Source organism: Lynx rufus, unplaced genomic scaffold (genome assembly GCF_022079265.1).
Source record: "Lynx rufus isolate CCGP_SWC_20201006 ecotype Redwood Valley unplaced genomic scaffold, mLynRuf1.p SCAF_14, whole genome shotgun sequence".
NCBI lineage: Eukaryota > Metazoa > Chordata > Mammalia > Carnivora > Felidae > Lynx > Lynx rufus.
In genome coordinates, this window is record NW_025814828.1 from 35,997,234 (window position 1) to 36,019,389 (window position 22,156).

General features: G+C 35.9%; 1 protein-coding gene across 2 annotated transcripts in view; it reads left to right on the top strand.

Annotated features, from left to right (window-relative positions):
• Positions 1–22,156, top strand: part of USP9X (ubiquitin specific peptidase 9 X-linked) — a 95,447-nt gene that overhangs the window by 6,943 nt on the left and 66,348 nt on the right. The window contains exons 5-13 of one of the 2 annotated variants that reach the window (XM_047076090.1): positions 1,146–1,364; positions 3,560–3,675; positions 3,873–4,124; positions 4,201–4,339; positions 6,010–6,162; positions 7,350–7,454; positions 11,120–11,326; positions 12,806–12,942; positions 14,415–14,563. In XM_047076090.1, the coding sequence (XP_046932046.1) occupies positions 1,146–1,364; positions 3,560–3,675; positions 3,873–4,124; positions 4,201–4,339; positions 6,010–6,162; positions 7,350–7,454; positions 11,120–11,326; positions 12,806–12,942; positions 14,415–14,563 (1,477 nt within the window). The remainder of the gene's footprint in view (positions 1–1,145; positions 1,365–3,559; positions 3,676–3,872; positions 4,125–4,200; positions 4,340–6,009; positions 6,163–7,349; positions 7,455–11,119; positions 11,327–12,805; positions 12,943–14,414; positions 14,564–22,156) is intronic. The other variant, XM_047076091.1, reaches the window with a different exon arrangement.

The following is a 22,156-nucleotide window of genomic DNA, read 5'->3' on the forward strand; positions in this document are numbered from 1 at the left end:
ATTTCTTATAAGTTATAATTTCTATAGAAGAAAGCATGATCATTTTAGTGTGAGATTTAGAGACCTTTGGTTTAATAATCTGTCTCCTGGGTTCTCAAGTGCCTTTATGACCACGTTCATCAGTTTTGAGATGTACCATGTATTCATTGTATGTACCACTAAGGAAGAAAAACAGCTAAGATTAGGGAGTCTATCTAGTATCTGGGACATAAAGGTCAAAGCAGAGAAATAAAGTTACCACACAGAAAGGGATGCAAAAAAACCTGTATGTCTCAACCGTGGCATCTTAGTGGAGGTAAAAATCACCTGAAAATTTAAACCACAGGCCAGTATTCAGAGTTTTGTAGTCTAAATTCAGATTACGGCTGTGAAACAAAAAAAATCCTCAAATGGATAAAGTGGTCTCTGGTTCATGGTATGCCCAAGTGACCAGAAGAAGCAAATGCAAGTTTTCTCTATACCGTCGGTCTAAGAAACTAGTATGCATTGATTATAAGATATAATCACATTCCAGAGATTTAAAAAAAAGTAAAAAAAAAGTGCATCTTCGATTGATGAAATGCCATCCATGATTACTTCAAGTTTCTGTTCCATATTCATACTGTGGAAATGTCATAAGCTGTGAAGCAGATATTTTTGTGCTCTGTGAACTATTTTTCAAATGTAACCATAGCACAAAAATCGCAAAATCTTCTAATTCAACATGTAACTTTGTAAGTAAAGAAATGGAAACTTTGGAAGTGCTGTTAGACTTTTGCCTTGAGGCTTAGATAGCAAATCTACTCCATCTTGGGTACTTACTGTATTGCGTAGATGTTAGAATTGCTGCCTCTAGTGTATAAATTGCAAAGACAAAAAAAAAGGTAACTTGCACCTTGTCTATGGACATCATAGGCTTGGGCATTGCCTACTTCATTTTGTAAGCCATTACAAATGGCTTTTTTCAAGTAGGTACTATATAAAGGATAGTAAATGTTAATTCATTTTTTAAATATATCTGTTTGATCCCAATATTAAACAGTTTAAATGATCACGATAGAAAAATGGAGAGATGGTAATTAAAATATAATTAACATGGGAGGATCTTTCTATTTGGAGTTGCAATGATCTGATCTTCTAAATCACCTTTCCCCCTTATATAACAGAGGTGTATTATCAACAATACGCATCGCCTGGTGGAGCTATGTGTGGCCAAGTTATCCCAAGACTGGTTTCCACTTCTAGAACTTCTCTCCATGGCCTTAAATCCTCATTGCAAATTCCATATCTACAATGGTACACGTCCGTGTGAATCCGTTTCTTCAAGTGTTCAGTTGCCTGAAGATGAACTCTTCGCTCGTTCTCCAGACCCTCGATCACCAAAAGTGTGTTGGTTTATTTTCATAATTAATGGTTTTGCTCTGCCTCATAGCTGTCAAAGATCTGAACCACCTGTTAATGTGAAGAAGCGTAATTTCATGTTACTATTAAAGGGATTCTGCATTATTTTGTAGTTTGGATTCTAACCAACCACCCCCCAGCTTTATTGAATTATAAGTGACAAAATTGTTTGGGATTATGGTTTTGTTTGTTTAGCCCTCTCCACGTAGTTAGTCCCCATTGACTTCTGCCAGCCTTTTGGGGAATAGTCATAAATTGGGTTAATGTGAAACAGGCTTTAATTGTCCTCATAAATAAGAGTAGAATAGATGAGATGACTTCTTTGACCAAGGCCATGATCACTGTAGACATTCTAATGTTTTGACTTCAAGACCAAGTATATCCTATGTCTAGTAATGTGTCACAAAAGTAAAATTAGAGAAATTATAAATGAAAGCAAAATAGTAAAACTTAGAACATGTCATACATATACATCATCGTAAAATTTCTCAAATGTAAATTTTCTATATTTGCATAGACAGAGTATGCGAAATAAAAAAACTACATCCCTAACTGTACATCTTTTAATAAATACTATATAACAATACATAGTTTTTAAATTTTAGAATTTAGGGAAACCTTAATATTGTGAGCCTTACAAAAAGGAAAACCCAGCATGGAAAATTTGAATTTATACATAAAATTGTTGGTTTATTCATTTAAAAGTGGAAATCCTCAAAATGTGTTAAACTTAGAGCTGGGATTTTTTATATTTCCCAAGATTCATATTGTTTCCACTTCGTGCCTTTTTTTGTTTTGGTAAATCAAATTAATGACCAAACAATGACAGTCTCCAAAATATATCTGTATTTCTTTAATTTTTGCTCTGTAGGTCAATGATCATCTTTACAGACTCCCAGGAAACAACTTGATTTAAGATGGCTTCTGGTTGAAGATCTTTTTATGTCTTTCTTTGAAACCTAGCCCTGCTTGAGTATTACTAATAACAGAATGTTCCTAATTGCTTAAACATACAGTATAGCTGAAAACCTAGGATTAGCTTTAGACTGATTATTTTACTGTGTGCATGCATATGCTATTGTGTGTGTGTGTGTGTGTGTGTGTGTGTGTGTATATATATATGTATTTATAATACATAATGAGTATGTACTTTCCTAGAATTGCTGAATGCCGAAAGGGACTGGTGGATTAAAATGCTCAGATTTTTAATTGTTCTGGAATTAGCTTTTTAAGACCAAATAACAAGGCAGGAAAATACTATAATGAAAACTTACATAGAGAAATGGTGGTTAATTTTGTAGAGAATTTAATTGATTTAGACTTAAAATCCTGTCAAAACTACCTTTAGGTACCATATTGTCTCTTTAGAGCAATTACCTTATATTTCTGTTTTCCCTTTGTCCTGGACATGGTTTTTATGTTTTTGTTTTTTAAGTAGCTATAGAAATTATTTTTGCTTAAGAGTCAGTAAAGAAATTACCTTTAAGTTTTACATATTAGGCATGCTTTTAACTCCACAAACCATTGGCTATCCCAGCTGCATTGTACTTTTGAGTATTGCTATCCCCTAGTGAAGAGGTTGAAAGACAATCCATACTATTACATCCTGGTTATCTCTAAGGTGAGAATTGGGGCATTCACATGAGCCAGCAAAAGCATCAACCAGCATGTTCTAGTTAGGAGGAACAGATACAATACCAGGGGTTTGTATTTAATAGTTCACTCTCAGGCTTTAAGATTATTGTATTTATAGGGAATTTTTAATTATTCACAACTACAATAAAAAATGAATTCAAATATTGTCTTATGTCATCAAATACCTTTTTCTTATTTAAAATTGTTTTTTATCCTCTTAAGTTTAAAATTTTTCAGGTAATAAGGTATTCTCATATAATGAGGTCTCTGAAATAGAAACATGGCTTCTCGTTCCTGTTCAGCGATAATTGGTACGAACACACAACTGTGACCTAGTGATTTCACTTGTACTGCCATTCATGCTTCTTTCTCACAGAGAGGATTACTATGAATAATATGTCCTATTTTGTTTTATTTCACAGATGATATTACATAATTTATTGAGTTTCCTGTTTCTAGTATTTTTCAATCAAGAAATTATTTCAGATGGTCCTTTTCTTCCCTGAAAGCAGGACGTTAACCTTTTTCATTAACTGTATTGCAGGGTTGGCTGGTGGATCTTCTCAACAAATTCGGCACTTTAAATGGGTTCCAGATTTTGCATGATCGTTTTATTAATGGATCAGCATTAAATGTTCAAATAATTGCAGCCCTTATTAAGTAAGTTACATTTTTAAGTGAATCTTCAGTGTATTATAGGAATTCCTGTTTAATTGCATGATAAAACTTTTCTTCTTGCAAGTATGGTTTCCTCTTCACCTGATAACTTGGATTTTTTGAGTATAAATAAATCTGAGTTCAGTCCTAGTTAATTGTAAGAAAGTATTAAGCGTGTTTGTTTGTTTTTGTTCTTTCAGACCATTTGGGCAATGCTATGAGTTTCTCACTCTTCATACAGTGAAAAAGTACTTTCTTCCAGTAATAGAAATGGTCCCACATTTTTTAGAAAACTTAACTGATGAAGAACTGAAAAAAGAAGCAAAAAATGAAGCCAAAAATGACGCTCTTTCCATGATTATTAAATCTTTGAAGAATTTAGCTTCAAGAGTCCCAGGACAAGAAGAAACTGTAAAAAATTTAGAAATATTTAGGTTAAAAATGATACTTAGGTAAGATGTTTACCTCTTGAAATAAACGATTATATGGATGTTTAGAATCTTATTTAACACTGAAATTCTCTTCTAGATTACTGCAAATTTCTTCTTTCAACGGAAAGATGAACGCACTGAATGAAGTTAATAAGGTGATATCTAGTGTATCCTACTATACTCATCGACATGGTAACCCTGAGGAGGAAGAATGGCTCACAGCTGAACGAATGGCAGTAAGTCCTTTGATTCTTCTTCCATGGATAAGAATCTGCCCCAAACAAAAATTAGAATAGCTTTACTTAATATTAGCAATAACATTTTAAAGAAACCTTAGAACTGGGAGGTGTTCAGATTGATTTAGGACTCTTAATCCTCAGAAGTTTTTGTAATAACACAATTTATTTGGTAGTGATCTAGGTAGCTTAGCACATCTTTGATAAACTTACTGCTGAATGTAGGTATTCTGAATTAATTAGCTTGTCTGGGGGGTTTGGTTGAAATGGAACAGATAACGGTGATGTTGGGATTAGAGCAGGTAGCATCTGGTACCTGATGCATGAAGTGGCCTGTTGTTCATTTGACCAATTCCACTTACAGATTTTAATATTGGAAATATAATCACTGGAATAAGATATACACGAATTGATGTTTTATCGTGTTAAGAATTTAAGCACTTCTATTTATATTGTTTTAGCATTGAAAGTTTAAGAGACTATTTACCATAGATACTTCAGTATTTTGTAGTTTTAAAATGCGTAAGTATGCCATTTAGGAAACATTGGTTGAGTAACTTCAGTGCATACTGTCTGGTGCAGTAAATCTGTAAAAGAACTGTCCTTACCCTCATGGTGGCCTCAGTTTAATAGGGGAGACAATAAATAGAATGTGGTAAAAGATGTGGAGGATTCGTAAACATTGGCTCTGTGTTTGGGGGCAGGTGTTAAACCTCTGATTTTGTATATGTGATTTGTCTGTCTGCCTTGTTGGCAGGTTGAACACCATGCTTCTCAGTGTAGTCTGAGGTCTGGTTCTGGTTCTTGAACTGTTGCCAGTCCTGGATGAGTACAGAAAATGGCATCAAGTGTTCAGAAACTGTTGTAGCAATTTGAAGTTGCCACATATTTATTTTCACAGACATACCTGCAACAGATTAGAAATAAAAATGGACCTTTACCACCTAGAACTCTATTTCTGTAGCACATTTTGGGGCTAAATACTTCTTACTCTTACTAGGTTGAATACTGTGAAATTTCACAGTATGAGCTAGTACCTATTTGTATACTGAGGGAGTTTTCTTCTATTGGTATAGGTATTAAATAAATGCCAGTCAGCAACATAGCATAGTGTTATAGAAACAGAGACTTGGGAAGCATGCAACCTTGATTTAGATTCCAGTTCTAACACTTCTGAGCCTGTTTACTCTTCTGTAATAGGGTAATATATTCCCTCATTAGGATTGTTCAGAAGATTAAAGAGCTAATGGATAAGCAATAATAGCATAATTGGTTAATAAATAAGAGCAAGAAATAAAAGGGCATATTTTCACCCAAACAAAACTGATGTAAGGAGTCCAAAGACCCTAAAATGGGTCCCTTCTCATTACCTAAACCTTGGTGTTTGCTGCACTAAAATAATACTTCTCTGCATAAATGCTGAAGTAGAATCTCTTTAATGATTTCACTCTTTTCTGATTGGTGGAAACATTTCTGTGCAAAATTCAGTTTCATGGAATTACTGTTTTTCATAGTTTTGAGTTAAAACACATAAACCTATTGCACTAGTATATTTATTTTGTATTTTTTAGTCCCTACTACTGTTGTTTAAAAGTATGAACAATATTTTGTACATTTTAAAAGCTTCTGTGTTTAAATTTCTTTCAAACAAGTTTTTGAATTATATTTAGGAATGGATACAGCAGAACAATATCTTATCTATAGTATTGCGAGACAGTCTGCATCAACCACAGTATGTAGAAAAGCTAGAGAAGATTCTTCGTTTTGTCATCAAAGAAAAAGCTCTGACTTTACAAGATCTTGATAATATCTGGGCAGCACAGGTAAGGAATTTCAGATGGTGGCTATTCGGATTCTAAAAAGAGCTACTAAAAACTGATAGTAGTCGTTCTAAAATGAGATATGAAGGCTTACTTTGTTTGATTTGTAGTGTGTTTAAATGTTCATCATTTATAGAAAGCCTGTCAAGAATCTAACTAGTCAACGATACTTTAAATATATTCATCATTTACTGTATGTTTGGCAAAGGTTGGCAATTTGTACGTGGTTTTGTTTAGTATTTACTGCAAATTTTTGAAGTATTTTTCCCCCTTTTCTTTTTTTTAATATATATTTTTTGAGGGAGACGGAGACAACATTAGCGGGGAGGGACAGAGAGAGAAGGAGATGGGAATCCCAAGCAGGCTCCACACTGTCAGCACGGAGCCCAGTGTGCGGTCTGAGCTCATGAACCGTGAGATCATGACCTGAGCCAAAATCAAGAGTCAAATGCTTAACCAAGACTGAGCCACCCAGGCACTCCATTATTTCTTTTATTTATATGATATTACATCACATATTGTAGGTGGTTTTAAATAAGAGTCAAACAGTAAATTAATATAAGGAATGTCTCTTGCAAGAATATAAAACATCTGTAATTGGTTTTTCATAAACTTTTAATGCAAAGAAAACTTCAGTAGGAGAGTTAAATCACTATTTAAAAAGACCTATAATAATCTAAAGGATTTATAGCTTTTCTGAAGGATAAGTCACTTTTTTGGTTTCAGAGCCAGAAACTAGGTGATTTGATTATCTTAAATGCAAGTTTCTATTCGGATCACTTAGGAAGTATTGTTGAGTTTTAGATTACAAAGCTTTGTTTTTTGAGTCTGTAGAAACCAAAAAAACTTTGTTTTCCTTTGAATGCTTCAGTTTCCAGTTTTGAAACAAGATCATTGGTATACCTTGTTGTTCTGCTTGCAATGTTAAAATTGGCACGTTAAATTCAATAAACTTTAATAAAGGCTCACATGAATTCCCAAAGTATACATTAGCCTTGTATATCAAGGAATTAAGTTGTCCGGTTTTAGAGGGCAATTCTAAAACATTTAAAATGTTACGAGTTTTCTCATGGTACACACTTAGGTGAAGATGATGGGAATAGTTTGTCAATAATAGCTGTCAGACAGTATATACAACTTATCTGCTGTCCAGATTCTAATATGCTGCTTGCTCTTTGGTTTTTTAATAGGCGGGGAAGCATGAAGCCATTGTGAAGAATGTACATGATCTACTGGCAAAGTTGGCATGGGATTTTTCTCCTGAACAACTTGATCATCTTTTTGATTGCTTTAAGGTAATAGCATAGTAAAGTAGTGCCGCTTCATTTTTAATAAAATTAATTCATTAGATCTTTGAGTTGCTCTTAGCCAGTAAATACAGAAGTAGAAATTATTAAACAATTTCAGGTGTGAAGGAATTGGTAATTTTTTCCCCCAATAAGAACTTAATGTTCATTTTTATATTAATAGCCCTCATAAATAATTAAAAAAAATTTTTTTTTCATGTTTATTTTTGAAAGACAGCATGAGCAGGGGAGGGGCAGATGGAGGGAGACACAGAATCCTGACCTGTCAGCACAGAGCCCGACACTGGGCTCAAACTTGTGAATCACGACATCATGACCTGAGCTGATGTCAGATGCTTAACCGACTGAGCCACCCAGGCGTCCCATAAATAAGGAATCTTTTAAACTCAGGTTGTCAATTTGGATTCCTTTCCTCTAGCAGTTTGAATTTCTATTAAAATGCTTAAGTGCACTGTAGGACTTCAGGGAAGGATGATTAGTTGTAATAAAAAAGCGTCAATAACACGGATTACCAATACCGTGGTATTCTGTGGTGAAATGCATAGACAAGTGCAAATACAACTCATAAGGTATTCCAATTGCCCCTGTAGTGCTATCTGCATTGGTACCATCATGTATCTTTTAAGGCCATACTGAGTTGTGGTCTCTCTACAGTTAGCTGGTGTTGCGTTTGTAAAAACCATATGATTGGTGAATTTGTGGATTTAAGAACATGTGACCTTATAGCCATGTTAATAAGGGGTGTTGTATTAACAACTGGCATTAGATGACCAAAGTATCATAGGGGCACCTGGGTGGCTCAGTCAAGGTTAAGCATCTGACTTCGACTCAGGTCATGATCTCCTGGTTTGTGAGCGTGAGTCCCACTTTCTTTCTCCCTCTCCCCCTCTCCCCTCCCTCTCCCTTGTGGGATTCTCTCTTTCTCCCTTCCTTCCTGCTCCTCGCTCACTTGTGCCCTCTGTATCTAATTAATTAATATAAAATAAAATAAATTCTGATTGCTGGTGGTACATAAGTTGTTACAATCACCAGATTGATATTTCTCAAAGTGTAAGATTCTCATGACTCATCAGTTTGACATCTGGATAGGTCTTCTAGAGAAAGGCATATGTGCACCAGGGTACACGTTTAACATTTGTAGCAGAATTATTTGTAATAGCAAGCAGAATTATTTGTAATGGATAAATTGTGGAATGTTCATATCCTGAAAGATCTCACAATGAGAAAAAGCAAATTTGAGCAATTCAACCATATGGATAGGTCTAATAAAGTTGAAGAAAGGAATAAAATCACACAAGAAGTCATACATTCTTGTTTGCGATTGCATTAACATAAACTTCAGAAATAGACCCAGCAAGCCTCTGGAGTGCTGCTTGCCATGTGTTATTTTTGACCTGAGTAATAGTTACATAGGTTTTTACATTATGTATTGTAGTAATGCTATATACTTGTACTACCTTTCTTGATGTGTCACAATAGAAGAAAAAAATGTGAATTATTGGTTTCTACCTCACAGCCAGCTAAATCTGAATTGCTAGGTATGGGGCCTGAGAGCCTGTATTTTAAGCAGCATTCTCAGTTGTATCTTAGGCAACGTTAAAGTTGTAAATCATTGCCTTACGGAAAAATTCAGTTTGATATCTTTCAAAGGCAGCTGAGGAAATAATAGAGTCCATTATCATGGGTACTCTAAAGTTAATTGCCATTCATTTTTAATCTTGAGATGACTTCTGAAATACCACAGTGCGTGACCAAGGATGGCCATTATGGAAGAAGGAAAGAGGTCAATTGTTACTACAGCCCCTGGACCCTCCTCTTTTGAGGATGGTCTAAATACAATAATAGGCTAAATGTAAACATGGTTCCATTTGATCTTTTTCCCCGTTGGCTTAGCATGTATTTACTAAGCACTTACTGTTTGATAACAAGCACTGTTTTCTGAGCTCTTGTAGCTTTCTACAAAAGATGATTCAAAGGAAACATGAAGTCCGGGTCAGTTTGCAGTTCTTCGTGGACTGGAACCAAATGATTTCAGACTTGTTAATTAGCCTGAAAGTACCTATGTGTTTGTGTATTTGCCCAGTCTAGTTTTTAAATGTTGTAGTTTTAGGTTTTTTTAGTTTATTTATTTATTTATTTTGAGAGAGAGTGACCGACCATGAGCTAGGGAGTGACAGAGAGAGGTGGGGAGAGAATCCCAAGCAGGCTCCATGCTGTCAGCACAGAGCCCAATGTAGGGCTCGATTTCTCGAACCTTGAGATCATGACCTGAGCTGAAATCAAGGGTCAGATGCTCAACTGACTAAGCGATCCAGGCGCCCCTCAATCTTTATTTTTGAAGTTTGTTTGAACCAGGATTCTTACTTTGTATTTGGTTGTGCACATCTTCTAAGTCTCTTTGAATCTACACTTTCTCTTTCCTTGCAGTCTATTTGTTGGAAGAAACTGGATTGATTGTTGTGTTTATATCAATAGCATAAAATAGAGGCTTGGGCGTTTTTTGGTTTTTTTCCTTTTGCTAGAGTACATACATCCTAGGTGGTCATGTGCTCTTTATTCAGGAGGCATGTAATGCCTAGTTATCTTTCTTTATAAGATGTTCTTAATTATAATATCTAATGTTTCAGTTTTTTCCTGTATCCTTAGCAGTTTCCAGGTGTCTAGGAGGAATTAGAAGTATGCATTCAAGTTGTCTTCGAAGACATCCTTATTTATCTCATTGTAAATGTGTAATAATTCCGTTGAAAGGATCTGCTATAATTTACATAGCTATCCTTCTGTTGTTTGCCTTTAGGTTGATTTCACTTTATTTTCCTATAAAGACTCATTGGCAACTTTATGCATAGAGCTTTTCTCATTCTTTAGCTGCATCCCTGGCCTTTACCCATTAGATGCCACCATCATACACATCCCACCCAATCCCTATTGTATAAACTGGGCATTTGTAAAAATACCATTTTCAGAGGTTCCCTCCCCCTCCCCCCCCCCCATCGTATAGATTTAAAATTAGCATTATATCTTCTAAATGGAAATGGTGCTGTATCATTTCTGCATAAGTTAGAAATTGATTTTACTGGTTAATAACAGACTTTGCTACAGCTGTTTGTTTTCATATGTATAATGCACAGTGCTCTCTTACCAGCTTTTCAAATTTATTATGAACATCTTTGTATGTCAGGTATGTTTGCCATCTTTTAATATACTTTTAAAGTCACAAATAACAGACTGAATCTACGGCAGTGGTTTTCAACAGGCCAGTTCTGCCCCTCACCCCACTCTTCAGAGATACTCAGCAGTATATGGAGATAATTCTGGTTCTCACATCTGAGAGGAAGAGTGTCTACTATCTTCTGGGTAGAGGCCCAAGTATGCTGCTAAACATTCTGTGCACAGAGCAGCCCCACAACAAAGATTTCTCCAGCCTCAAATGTCAATTCCAAGGTTGAAAAACCCTGGTCTTAGGTATTTAACTGTAAATAGAGACTTTTTTTTGTCCTCATGTTTAAGTCTGCCCTATCTTATTTCTCATATATCACTAGAATAATTCTGTGCTCAGCTGCGTTTTCTGATGAACATAGTTAATCCCATGACACGTCATTTAATCAGTGATGGGCAAATGTGTTGTTTTCATGCCATATAAAATTTTTTTCTAGGCCAGTTGGACAAATGCAAGTAAAAAGCAACGTGAAAAGCTACTTGAGCTGATACGTCGCCTTGCAGAAGATGATAAAGATGGTGTGATGGCACATAAGGTGTTGAACCTTCTGTGGAATCTGGCCCATAGTGATGATGTACCTGTAGACATCATGGACCTGGCTCTCAGTGCCCACATCAAAATATTAGATTATAGTTGCTCACAGGTAAGGTGTGCTTCCTTAGCACACTTTTTCTGACCCTTCTTCCTTATCAGGATGGCTTAGGAACAGAATAGTTCCTGATTTTCTTGACATTGTTATTTTTGAAATTATCTTCAAGAATTAACAAATTTTCTTCATCTAAGTCCACCTTCCTCTTCTCAGGTCTCTAGGTCAGAATTTTGTTTCTCATCTGAAAAGCATTTAATCTCCTTGGGAGAAAGACAGTATAAAAAACAGATTATATAGTGGTAGAATTGTCAAATGCATGGTGCTGAAGTGTAAGTTTCAAATAGATCGTAAAATACTGAAGGTGATGAGGGACTTTAGAGGTAAGAGAATTTGGGTTTTCTTTGCTCTTGGGGAAATTAAGAACAATTAATAGAGTTTCCTCAATAGTAAAACACTTCGAGTCTTGCCTGTGAGAAAATCACACAACAGCTTCCCTGCATTCTGATTTGTGGCATGTAAACTGTTAACTTGCAGTAAAATGGAAATTGCTGAATAATTTTCAATTTGTGAAAACTATTTGCTACACCAGTGAACTGAAATTTAGATGAGAGCTAAGAAATTAAGTTCAAGTAGGTATATGTGATTCAGATGCTATTCAGGTTTTTAGTATACTTGCTTGTGACAGTTCATTAAATATTTATTCAGTATCTTCGATACTGATAACTTTCTTTTTTTTTTTTTTAAACGTTTATTTATTTTTGAGACAGAGACAGAGCATGAACGGGGGCGGGGCAGAGAGAGAGGGAGACACAGAAGGGGAAGCAGGCTCCAGGCTCTGAGCCATCAGCCCAGACCCCAACGCGGGGCTGGAACTCCGGACTGTGAGATCGTGACCTGAGCTGAAGTCGGACGCTTAACCGACTGAGCCACCAGGCGCCCCAATACTGATAACTTTTGATATAAATTATTTCAATTAAACAGAGACTCAATGTGCTCAAATAAGTAATCAAACTTAAAATTGTTAGGTACAGAAAACTGCATTTCTGATTACTATTGATTTAGGGGAAGGAATAAAGTAAATAAGGTATGGGAAGTAAAATATTGAAATAATTAGTTGAGTTTATAATACTTTCGTAACTGTTCTCCCTTTATCTTTTTGTATATGTGTTATGTCCTTAGTTTGATTTTTGGTGAAAAATTTTTTAACTTAGTTGCCATACCATTTTTTGGGTAAAATATAAATTTTCAGTGTCTTCCTTCATTGTTGCTAAAACAAATCTATACAGAATAACAGTCAGGGTTATGTGTTATTGCTGAATTTTGTTTTATGGTAGAATCCTATAAAGCATTTCACTTTTTGTAGTTTTGGTAGTAAACGTGAAATAAAAATGGACTCAATGCTGCTTTTGTTTATTAAACCCTTTACTGCAATTATTACGTGTTTCTGAGGATAATCTTAAACCCTGTTTTATAATTGAAGCTGGAGTTTTTCTGAGTATGACCTACCTAAAACATTGAAATTGTTCGTTTAAGGACCGTGACACACAGAAGATCCAGTGGATAGATCGCTTTATAGAAGAACTTCGTACGAATGACAAATGGGTAATTCCTGCACTGAAACAAATTAGAGAAATTTGTAGTTTGTTTGGTGAAGCCCCTCAAAATTTGAGGTAAGGCTTTTAACAGAAAATTTCAGTATTTTTATTTTTGTATTTTATTGAAAAGAAATTACATTGTCACTTGGTAAAAGCAAACTTTTCAAAAGAAAATTAGAGTGGGGAGGGGGTGATAGGAGGCTGAGGGAAGTTTCAATTTGGAACCAAAAATTAATTTATCATATCCACATCCTTGACTTTATTGAGAACGTAAGCCACAATTAAATGATACGCATCGGAATCTGCAGTATCCTGTATTACTCATGAAAGACAACAAGATCTGGTTTAAAGTATTTTTTTTATTGATTTTAGCGAAATTTCGATTTAAATAGTGGTCTTTATATTATCTTACATGCTGAGTTCTTACTGGAATCATATTTTCTAGCATTTTCTGTTTATAAAAGTTAGAACACATGATGTGAAAAGTTAAAAATAATATGCAGAGAATGAAAGCCAGGTGTAGTACAAAGAATATTTACAGTGAGGTCAGGATTCCTGGGTATGGCCCTTACGTCTAACCAATCATACTATCTTGTAAAGATTTACTAATCAAAAGAAATGTGTTTTTCTTATGTGTAGAGTTAGATGATTGCCAAGGTCCTTTTCAGCTCTAGATTATTATGATTATGCCTAGGACAGAATAGGCCATATATGTTTTGGTTTTAATGTTTGAACTTTGTCTCATTTTTTTCTGGAGGCTTAAAAAATTATGAAATTTAAAAAGCTATAAGGATAAGCCTTGGAGAAAATCCAGATTTATGTCTTAGTAACTAACATTTTTTTCAGGGAGATATTTTGATTTGGGAGCCACTGTACATAATGCCTTTTTGCCTTTCTCAATTGAATTAAACTTGTTGCAGAATATTTTACATACTCTCCCAGGGTACAGTGGCTTCATCTCCACTAGAATAGTAATGGCTCTAAGAGTTTATTGGTTTCAGTGAAGGTGGCAGAACAGGTTGGAAAGGAACTAGATGTCTTGTTGATGATAACCTGTGGGCAAACATGGCTACAAACCAAGTGACCCAGAATGTACCTTGAATGGCTAATAAATCAGATTTTTTCTGAACGCATTTTCTTTGTTCAAATTTTTCACTCCAACCATAGCATAATCTTGTGGTGCTAATCTTGCAAGGGTTATGTTCCCGTTTTACAATTTTGGAAATAATCCTGTAAACTGACACAAGTGCTTTGGTACTGCTATAGGACAGGAGTGGAAATTGGTCATTGAAGTAGACTCCCATGGTGTGAGACGGGAGAATATTAACATAGTGTCCACGTAAATGAGAATAACAGAATAAATGTCTTTTTGAAACAATATTTTATTTTAAATTGCTTGATCTTGTTATTGAAGTAAATGGCCAAGAGAGTGTAATTCTGTAATGACGGAGAAACCATTTTAAGGTTTTAAATTAGTAGCTAAGAATTTAGATTGTATAAGCTCTTTTGATTACAACAGAGTTTAATTGCCTAATTATATTGTTAAGTTCTTCTCGTTTCAGTCAAACTCAGCGAAGTCCCCATGTATTTTATCGCCATGACTTAATCAATCAACTTCAGCACAATCATGCCCTAGTTACTTTGGTAGCAGAAAACCTTGCAACTTATATGGAAAGCATGAGACTGTATGCTAGAGGTATGTATTATACGCTAACATGAAATACGGGAAATAACAGCAACTTCTCGGCATTTTTTCTATCAATTACCTTAAAGATGACAACACCTATATTTTAAATGATGCAAGATAATTGGTTTTATTAGCTGTATTCTTTATGAGCTTATGTTCCACTTTTACTCTCAACTTCTATTCACCCTAAATTCCAACCCAGCATTGCAAAGCTCTCCTTATTAAATTGATTTACTTTTCTTCTTTGGGACTTCTGCCTGCCTGTACTGTAACTGGTTGCTACTTTCTTTGGAATGAACTTAACTCATTCTCAACCTTTGTTTCCTTACTACCACTATCTTTATTTTTTTTTCCTCAACAAAATTTGTTTTGTCTATGTCTATTGTACATATTATAGTTCCTTTATAATCCTAAGTCCACATTTCACAAGTGTTTCAGACTCTGAATTAGAAAATGCACAAGAATAACCAAGTGAAGCTATACGAATCTTCATGTTTATGTTGGTTTTCAAAGTGTGAATTTGTTTAAACGTGTCAGGGTAGAGTTTCCTGAGGTTTCAACAGCCAGTTTTTAAGTTCCTGCCATATGTAAAACTCGGTTTCAATACTCTTTTCCTCTCTGACAGCCGTGTCTATCTGTGCTAGAGTACAGATTGGTTTTTAGTACGTATTCTACCGTCATGTAAACCAAACTTTGTTCCCATAGCCGTAGATAGAAAATTTTATGCTACTACCAGTGCTAGAGATTGAATTGAACATAATGGTTACTGAACATGCTGCTCATTTAACATGTTATGCTAGATAAGAGTCTGCAGAAGCCAATAGTATATATTAAAAATGATTTTTAAAAGTTTATTTTTCGGAGAGAGAGAATTGGGGAGAGACTGAGAATCTCAGGATCAGCACTGTCCGTGCAGAGCACAACACAGGGCTTGATCCCGTGAACCACGAGATCATGACCTGAGCCAAAATTACGAGTTGGACGCTTAACTGACTGAGCTACTTAGACACCCCAAAAATGATATTTCTGATACTCCTCATTTGAAGAGTAGATTGGGTTCTTGGCATTCTTGAATAAAAATCCTAAGATGCTTATAAATCATAGGATTTCTTTAACATTTACAGGATATATATTCCCATATAAAATTCAGATAAGCATAATAGAAAAATTAAGCAGCTCTTCAGGTATGCCACCTGATTGTGTTGGCTGTTTATTCTTCCATGTACCCCACCCTCTGGGCCAGCTGAGTCCTCCTAGGCAGTAGATTGTAGAGCTAGATAAGCAGTCTAAGCATCAGGAGGCTGTTAGGCCCCAGGCAATGATCTTTTATCATTTTAGGTCCGAGTTCCTTCTAAGCATGATAGAATAATTGGAGCAGTATAGACATGTGACCATGTGATTTATGTTCTGTACCAAATGGAACCAAAATCTGAGAGAAGCACCAGAGGTTTGCATGTAATACACCCAGTCACTGGGAGCCTCTGGGCTCAGTTTAGCATAATGCAGATTCTTTGTTATGATCTCCTCTCTTCTTGCTGGTACAAAGTCCTCACATATGCCATTGCAGGCCTTCCCCCAAAATGGAGCCATATAAATCATATGTGCTGCAATGCTAATTTTGCTTACTTCATTTGTATGTGATGTTTTAATTTATTTCATTGCCAGAAGTTGAGTACTGTGCTGTCGGGACACTCAGGAGATGATGTTGCATGTGCAGTTCAGCCTCACTTGGGTTTCCAGCTTCGTTTTAGCCCAGTTCCATATAAGTCATTGCCTCTTCTCAATTTCATTGTCAAAAGAATGTTTTTCAGTCTTTAGTTTTCTCTCCTTAAATTGCCTGTAGTTCCATAAAATGAGAGGTATGACTCTTCATAGTCAGATTGTCTACTTGTGAAAAATGACCTACACTAGCTAGGCGTATGACCTTGGGCAAGTTATTTATGTGAGAACAATGCCTAGTACATATTAAGCACTTGAGTTTTTGTTGATATGGATGTTCCCTTAAATTCATTGACACACCTTATGTTTTTTTCCTAATTTTGATAACTTTTCCTCATTACGGTACTCCTCTGATTAAGACCTTAATCCTTAAATATGGCGTGGGGGGGTGGGGGGAAGTATATTTTACAACTAGTAAGATTCTCCTACACAATAAGCTTTTTGCAGCATTAAGTCACTTCTGTGATAAGGTCAACCACCAATTTCTGAATTTGAAATTCTAAAGTAAATTACAGCCTTTGTCTCTGTATAATAGAAATGTTTTATAAGATCTCATTAGGTATGAGACCTGTTATCTAGCAGGATACATCAATGTTTCAGAATGTACTGATAGTCTTAATTTCTGGTAACTATTACATCAGCGTCACATATTTGTCCTGCTCATGTTTCATGTCCACTTGTGTCTTTTGCTTTGGAATAAAATGTTTTCACAGTACTTAGGTCAGCTGATTCTACCTCCTGTTTTATTATTATTTAGATAAAGTTAATGAGTTTATTAAAATTCCAGTATTTACTCCTGTATTCTTTTTTTTTTTTTTTAAATGTTTATTTTTTAGAGAGACAGAGCGTGAGCCAGGGAGGGCCAGAGACAGAGGGAGACACAGAATCTGAAACAGTCTCCAGGCTCTAGGCTGTAAGCACAGAGCCTGATGCAGGACTCGATCCACGAACCGTGAGATCATGACCTGAGCTGAAGTCAGCTGCCCAACCGAGCCACCCAGGCACCCCTCGTATGTTCTTACTAGTAGTAGTGCCTTCGGATAATGGTGCTTACCAAGTCATCCTTTAAAAGTTTTTTAATGCGTACAACAAAGTAAAAAACCACTTTTAATTTTCACTCAAGTTTTGCCTTATGATAGGATTGTCATTGTACTGACTTGAACGCTTATTGATAGTTTTATTTACCGTTTTTCCCTGGCTTCTAGATAGAAGAGCCTGCCATGGGGCTCAAACTCATGAACTGTAAGATCATGACCTGAGCCAAAATCGAGTCAGATGCTTAACAACTAAGCCACTCACGCACCCCTGCATTCTATTTTCTATAGACTACCACTTCCCCATGACTTCTTCCCAACCTCTTACATCTAGTACTGGCAATTTTTAGGAACGTTTTTCCACATAAACAATTTCTTCATGAGTGTCATTCACCAACAGTGCTGTGGGTTAAGGTCAAATCCTAGGCTAGACTTTCTCAGCTCTGGCTCATTCCTACACAACAGCCATGAAATATGGCTAAGTCTGTGTGGGTTCTTTGTGACTTAAAAAAAATTAATTTAGTATCCATTTTATGAATGGCTTATAGTTCTCTAGAGTGATGGTTATTTCCAAGGTCTGTGTAAGGAAAGTAAATATGATCCTCCAACATCTTCCTTTAGAAATTGAGAAAGGGCTTAAAGAATCTTGTTGACATGTCAAAAAAAAAAAAAATAGGAGTTGGCTCTTACTGGTGAAAATTAGGCCAAAATAAATAAAAGTAACTAAACCATTAAATGAAGTACAGACTCTTCAGTCTATGCTGAAAGAAAGGGAAGTATCAATATATGTGGAACATGTGATGATCATAAAAAACCAAGGGATGAGGGATTTAATTTTTTGAATGGTGGGAGTAAGATGCTCAGTGGATCTTCTCAACAAAAGAACCATTTCACTGAAGAAAATTTTAAAGTTTTTTTTTTTAATTTTAATGTTTGTTTAGATTTGAGAGAGAGAAAGAGCATGAGCAGAGGAGGGGCAGAGAGTAAAGGAGACCCAGAATCTGAAACAGGTTCCAGGCTCTGAGCTGTCAGCACAGAGCCCGACGTAGGGCTCGAACCCACGAACTGTGAGATCATGCCCTGAGCCGAAGTTGGATGCTTAACTAACTGAACCACCCAGGCACCCCATGATTTGTGAGAGACGGGCTGTGAGGATGAAGAGCTCAGCAGTTAGGCTTCAAGGGATTCACCTTATTTGGACAAGAGCATGCCATTCCCAAGAGCATTATTAAAATTTTGGTGAAGAACAATTAGGAGGGTGCTTGCAGCTCCGTGTACTCATATTGGTAAATGAAACAGCAGAGCAACCACGAGTTTAACAGATTTTAGATCAAGAGACAAGATGAGCCCTCCTGGGAGTAGTCAGCCCTAGGGGGTCACATGTGTTAGGTTGCACCCACTCAGAAGCAATCAGAGCAAGACCGGGACAAGTTGAAAACATTCTTAAGTCCTCGCACCATTCCATTAGCAAAGGTTTTGAGCTTCAGTGGCTGAAGTATTTAAATTGAATTTCTGATCAAACCCTGGGTGAATAATAAGCTACCCTTAACTGGGGACAACTCTTAGGAAGCCAGGCTTAAAAGTAAAATTTGATCCCTTTTGAAAGTTAAAGGAATAAAACGTATTCCTTGTAGTCAAGAAGACTATGCATCATGCCTAAGACTGCACCCTCCTGAGTGGGAAGAAAACATCGCAGCTTTGTCATTGAATGTGGGGCATAAACAAACTCCTTGAACTGGGATGGTAGTTTCCAAGCCACTCACATCCACTGGTAAAGGGTAAAGGGTAATAATCTAGCCAAAGCGGGACTTAATTACAGCATTTCACCAATAAGGGGCTTATGTTGTAAGTAGCAGGAACAGCTTACATATAGCAAGGCTGAAAGGTAAAAAGAGGAAAAATACTGTGGGTGAGATAGACCTCAGAGAGTTCAGACTATTCACTAAACAACCAAGCAAACAACACCAACCTGGGAGTTGGTGGGTAGTGTCAAAATTAGGTTGCTATAATATATTTAAATACCCAGATTTCAACCAAAAAAAAATTAAAGGTGTCACCCATATATATGCAGACCACAGAAACTGCCTCTGAATGGGCCCAGATGGTAGACTTTGCAGACAAAGACTTGAAAGCAGTTACTACAAATATGCCCAAGGAGCTGTATGAACTTGTGTCTAATGAATTAAAGGAAAGTATTGTGACAGTTGAGAATAATGTCAACGAGATAGAATTTTTTCTTTAAAAGAGTCGGAATCAAATGGAAATTCTGGAGTTGAAAACTCCAATACCCAAAATGAAAAATTTGGAACAGGGGCTGAACAGAGCTTGCAAGCTTGCGGAAGACTCAATCTGAATTTAAGATTGATGAATAGAGATTATGCAATCTGAAAAACAGTGAAGAAGGAATGAAAATCCTATAGAAATACTGGACGTCGTTAAGAGTACCAACATGCATGCAGTGGGAGTACTGGAAGGAGATGCAGGAGACGGAAGGGAGCAGGAAAAAACATCATCACCGAAGACTTCCTAGATGGATTTAGAAACCTTAACCCATATACCAAGAAGCTTAAAGAATTCCAAGTAAGGTAACGTTAGACCCAGATGCAGGCACTTCATAGGTGTAAGAAAATTTGAAAGTTGTAAGAGAAAAATGAACCTTTCATAAGGAAACACAAGTAAAATTAACAATTTGTTTTGTAGAACATTGGAGACTAGAAAGTATTAGGATAAATGTATATGAAGTGCTAGGGGCAGTGGAGGGACCTGACAACTAAGTAACATACAGCAAAACTATCTTTGAAAAATGAAGACAAAATAAAGGCATTCCCAGATAAATGCTGAGAGAATTTATTGCTAGCAGACTTGCCTTGCAAGAAATACTAAAGAAAGTAATTAGACTGATAGGTGACACCAGTCATTCAAAGCCTAAGGGGGGAAAATATAGTTATGCCTTGTTTTACTGCTTTTTGAAGATAACTGCATATTTTACAAATTGAAGGTTTATGACAACTCTGCATTGAGCAAGTCTATATCCGTGCCATTTTTCCAGTAACATTTGTTCACTTCATGTCTCTGTCACATTTTGGTAATTCTCAGGATTTTAAACTCTTTTATTGTATTTGTTAAGGTGATCTGTGATTGGTGATTATGACTTGAGCACTCAAATAATTACCATTTTTTAGCAATAAAGTATTTTTAAGGTATTTACGTTGTGTTTTAAGACATAATGCTATTTCATGCTTAACAGACTATAGTATAAAGTATACCTAACTTTCATATGCATTGGAAAGCCAAAGACTTCATCTTACTTTATTGCAATACTTGATTTGTTTTGGGGGGTCTGGAACCAAACTTGCAGTATCTCTCGTGTGCCTGTAGAAAGTTTGAACACTATAAACCCATTATCCGTACCTAACAGGCATATAAGGAATACTCCATCCAACAAGAGCAGAATGTACTTTCTTCTCGCGTACAAATAGAATATTTTGTAGGACACACCATATTCTAGGCCATACAGAGTAGGATTTTTGTCCACAGTTGAATTAAATTGTAAATTAAGGAAATTTGGGGATTTCACAAGTTCGTGTCCATTATATGCTCCTGACTAACCAGTGAGTCAAAGAAGAAATGACACCTGTGAAATGAGAATATACTGAGATGAATGAAAACACAAAATGCGGTAACTTTGGGAGAGTTGCTAAGTCAGTGCTCAGAGGGAAATTTATACCTCTGAGTGTTCATAGTAAAGAAGACAGTTAACTGAACCAAATCAGTAACCTTCAGAAACTAGGAAAGAGCAAACTAAACCCATAGAACAAAGAAAGGAAATAAGATTAGAGTTGAAATCAAGTAAGGTAAGGGAGAGAAAACTTAGAGATCAATGGAACTGAAAGTTGGTTTTTTGAAAAGGTCAGCAAAATTGACAAACCTGTAGCTAGGCTAAGAAAATAAGACTCAATTATGAAAATCAAAAGTAAGAGGTCATCTCTACTGATCTTACCAAAAAAAAAAATAGAGTACCAAATTGCTGAAATTGGAGAAGCAATTAAAATTTTGAATAAATTTAAGTGAAAAAATTGAATGAGTAACAAAGAAGCCACAAAGAAATTCTGGGACCAGGTGGTTTCATTGGTGAATTTTATTGAACATTTGAAGAATTACCACCACTCCTTCACAAATTCTTTCAGAAAATAAAAGTACACTTCTCAATGCCTTCTGTGAAGCCATTATTACCCTGATACCAAAACAATACAAAGACATCAGAAGAAAACTACGGACCAGTATCCCTTATGAGTAAAGATTAAAAATCCTTTTAAAAAAAGGTGGGGGGGGGGAGGCAAATCAAATTCAGCAACATATAACAAGGACTATGTATCATGACTAAATAGAACATATGTCTGGAACACAATGTTGATTTCACACCCAAAAGTCCATTGTGATACACCAATAAAGGACCAAAACTGCTTCTCAGTAGGTGAAGAAAAAGTATTTGACAAAATCCAATACCTTTTCATTTTAAAATCATTGAACAAACTAAGAATAGAAGGTGACTTTATCAACCTGATGAAGGGCATCTCAAAACTCTCCTAGCTAACTTCATACTTAATGGTGAAAGATCTGCTGCTTTCCCCCAGGATCAGGAATGAGATAAAGATGTGTATGCTAATCACTTCCATTTAACATTCTCTGGAGGTGCTAGCCTGAGCAACTAGGCAAGAAAAATGAGCATCCACATTTGAAAAGAGGCATAGCTATCTGTAATTACAGAAATCAACACTTGTATATAGTTAAGAATCCACTAAAATCTGTTAAAGCTAATAAATGAGTTAAACTAGATGGCAGGAATTAA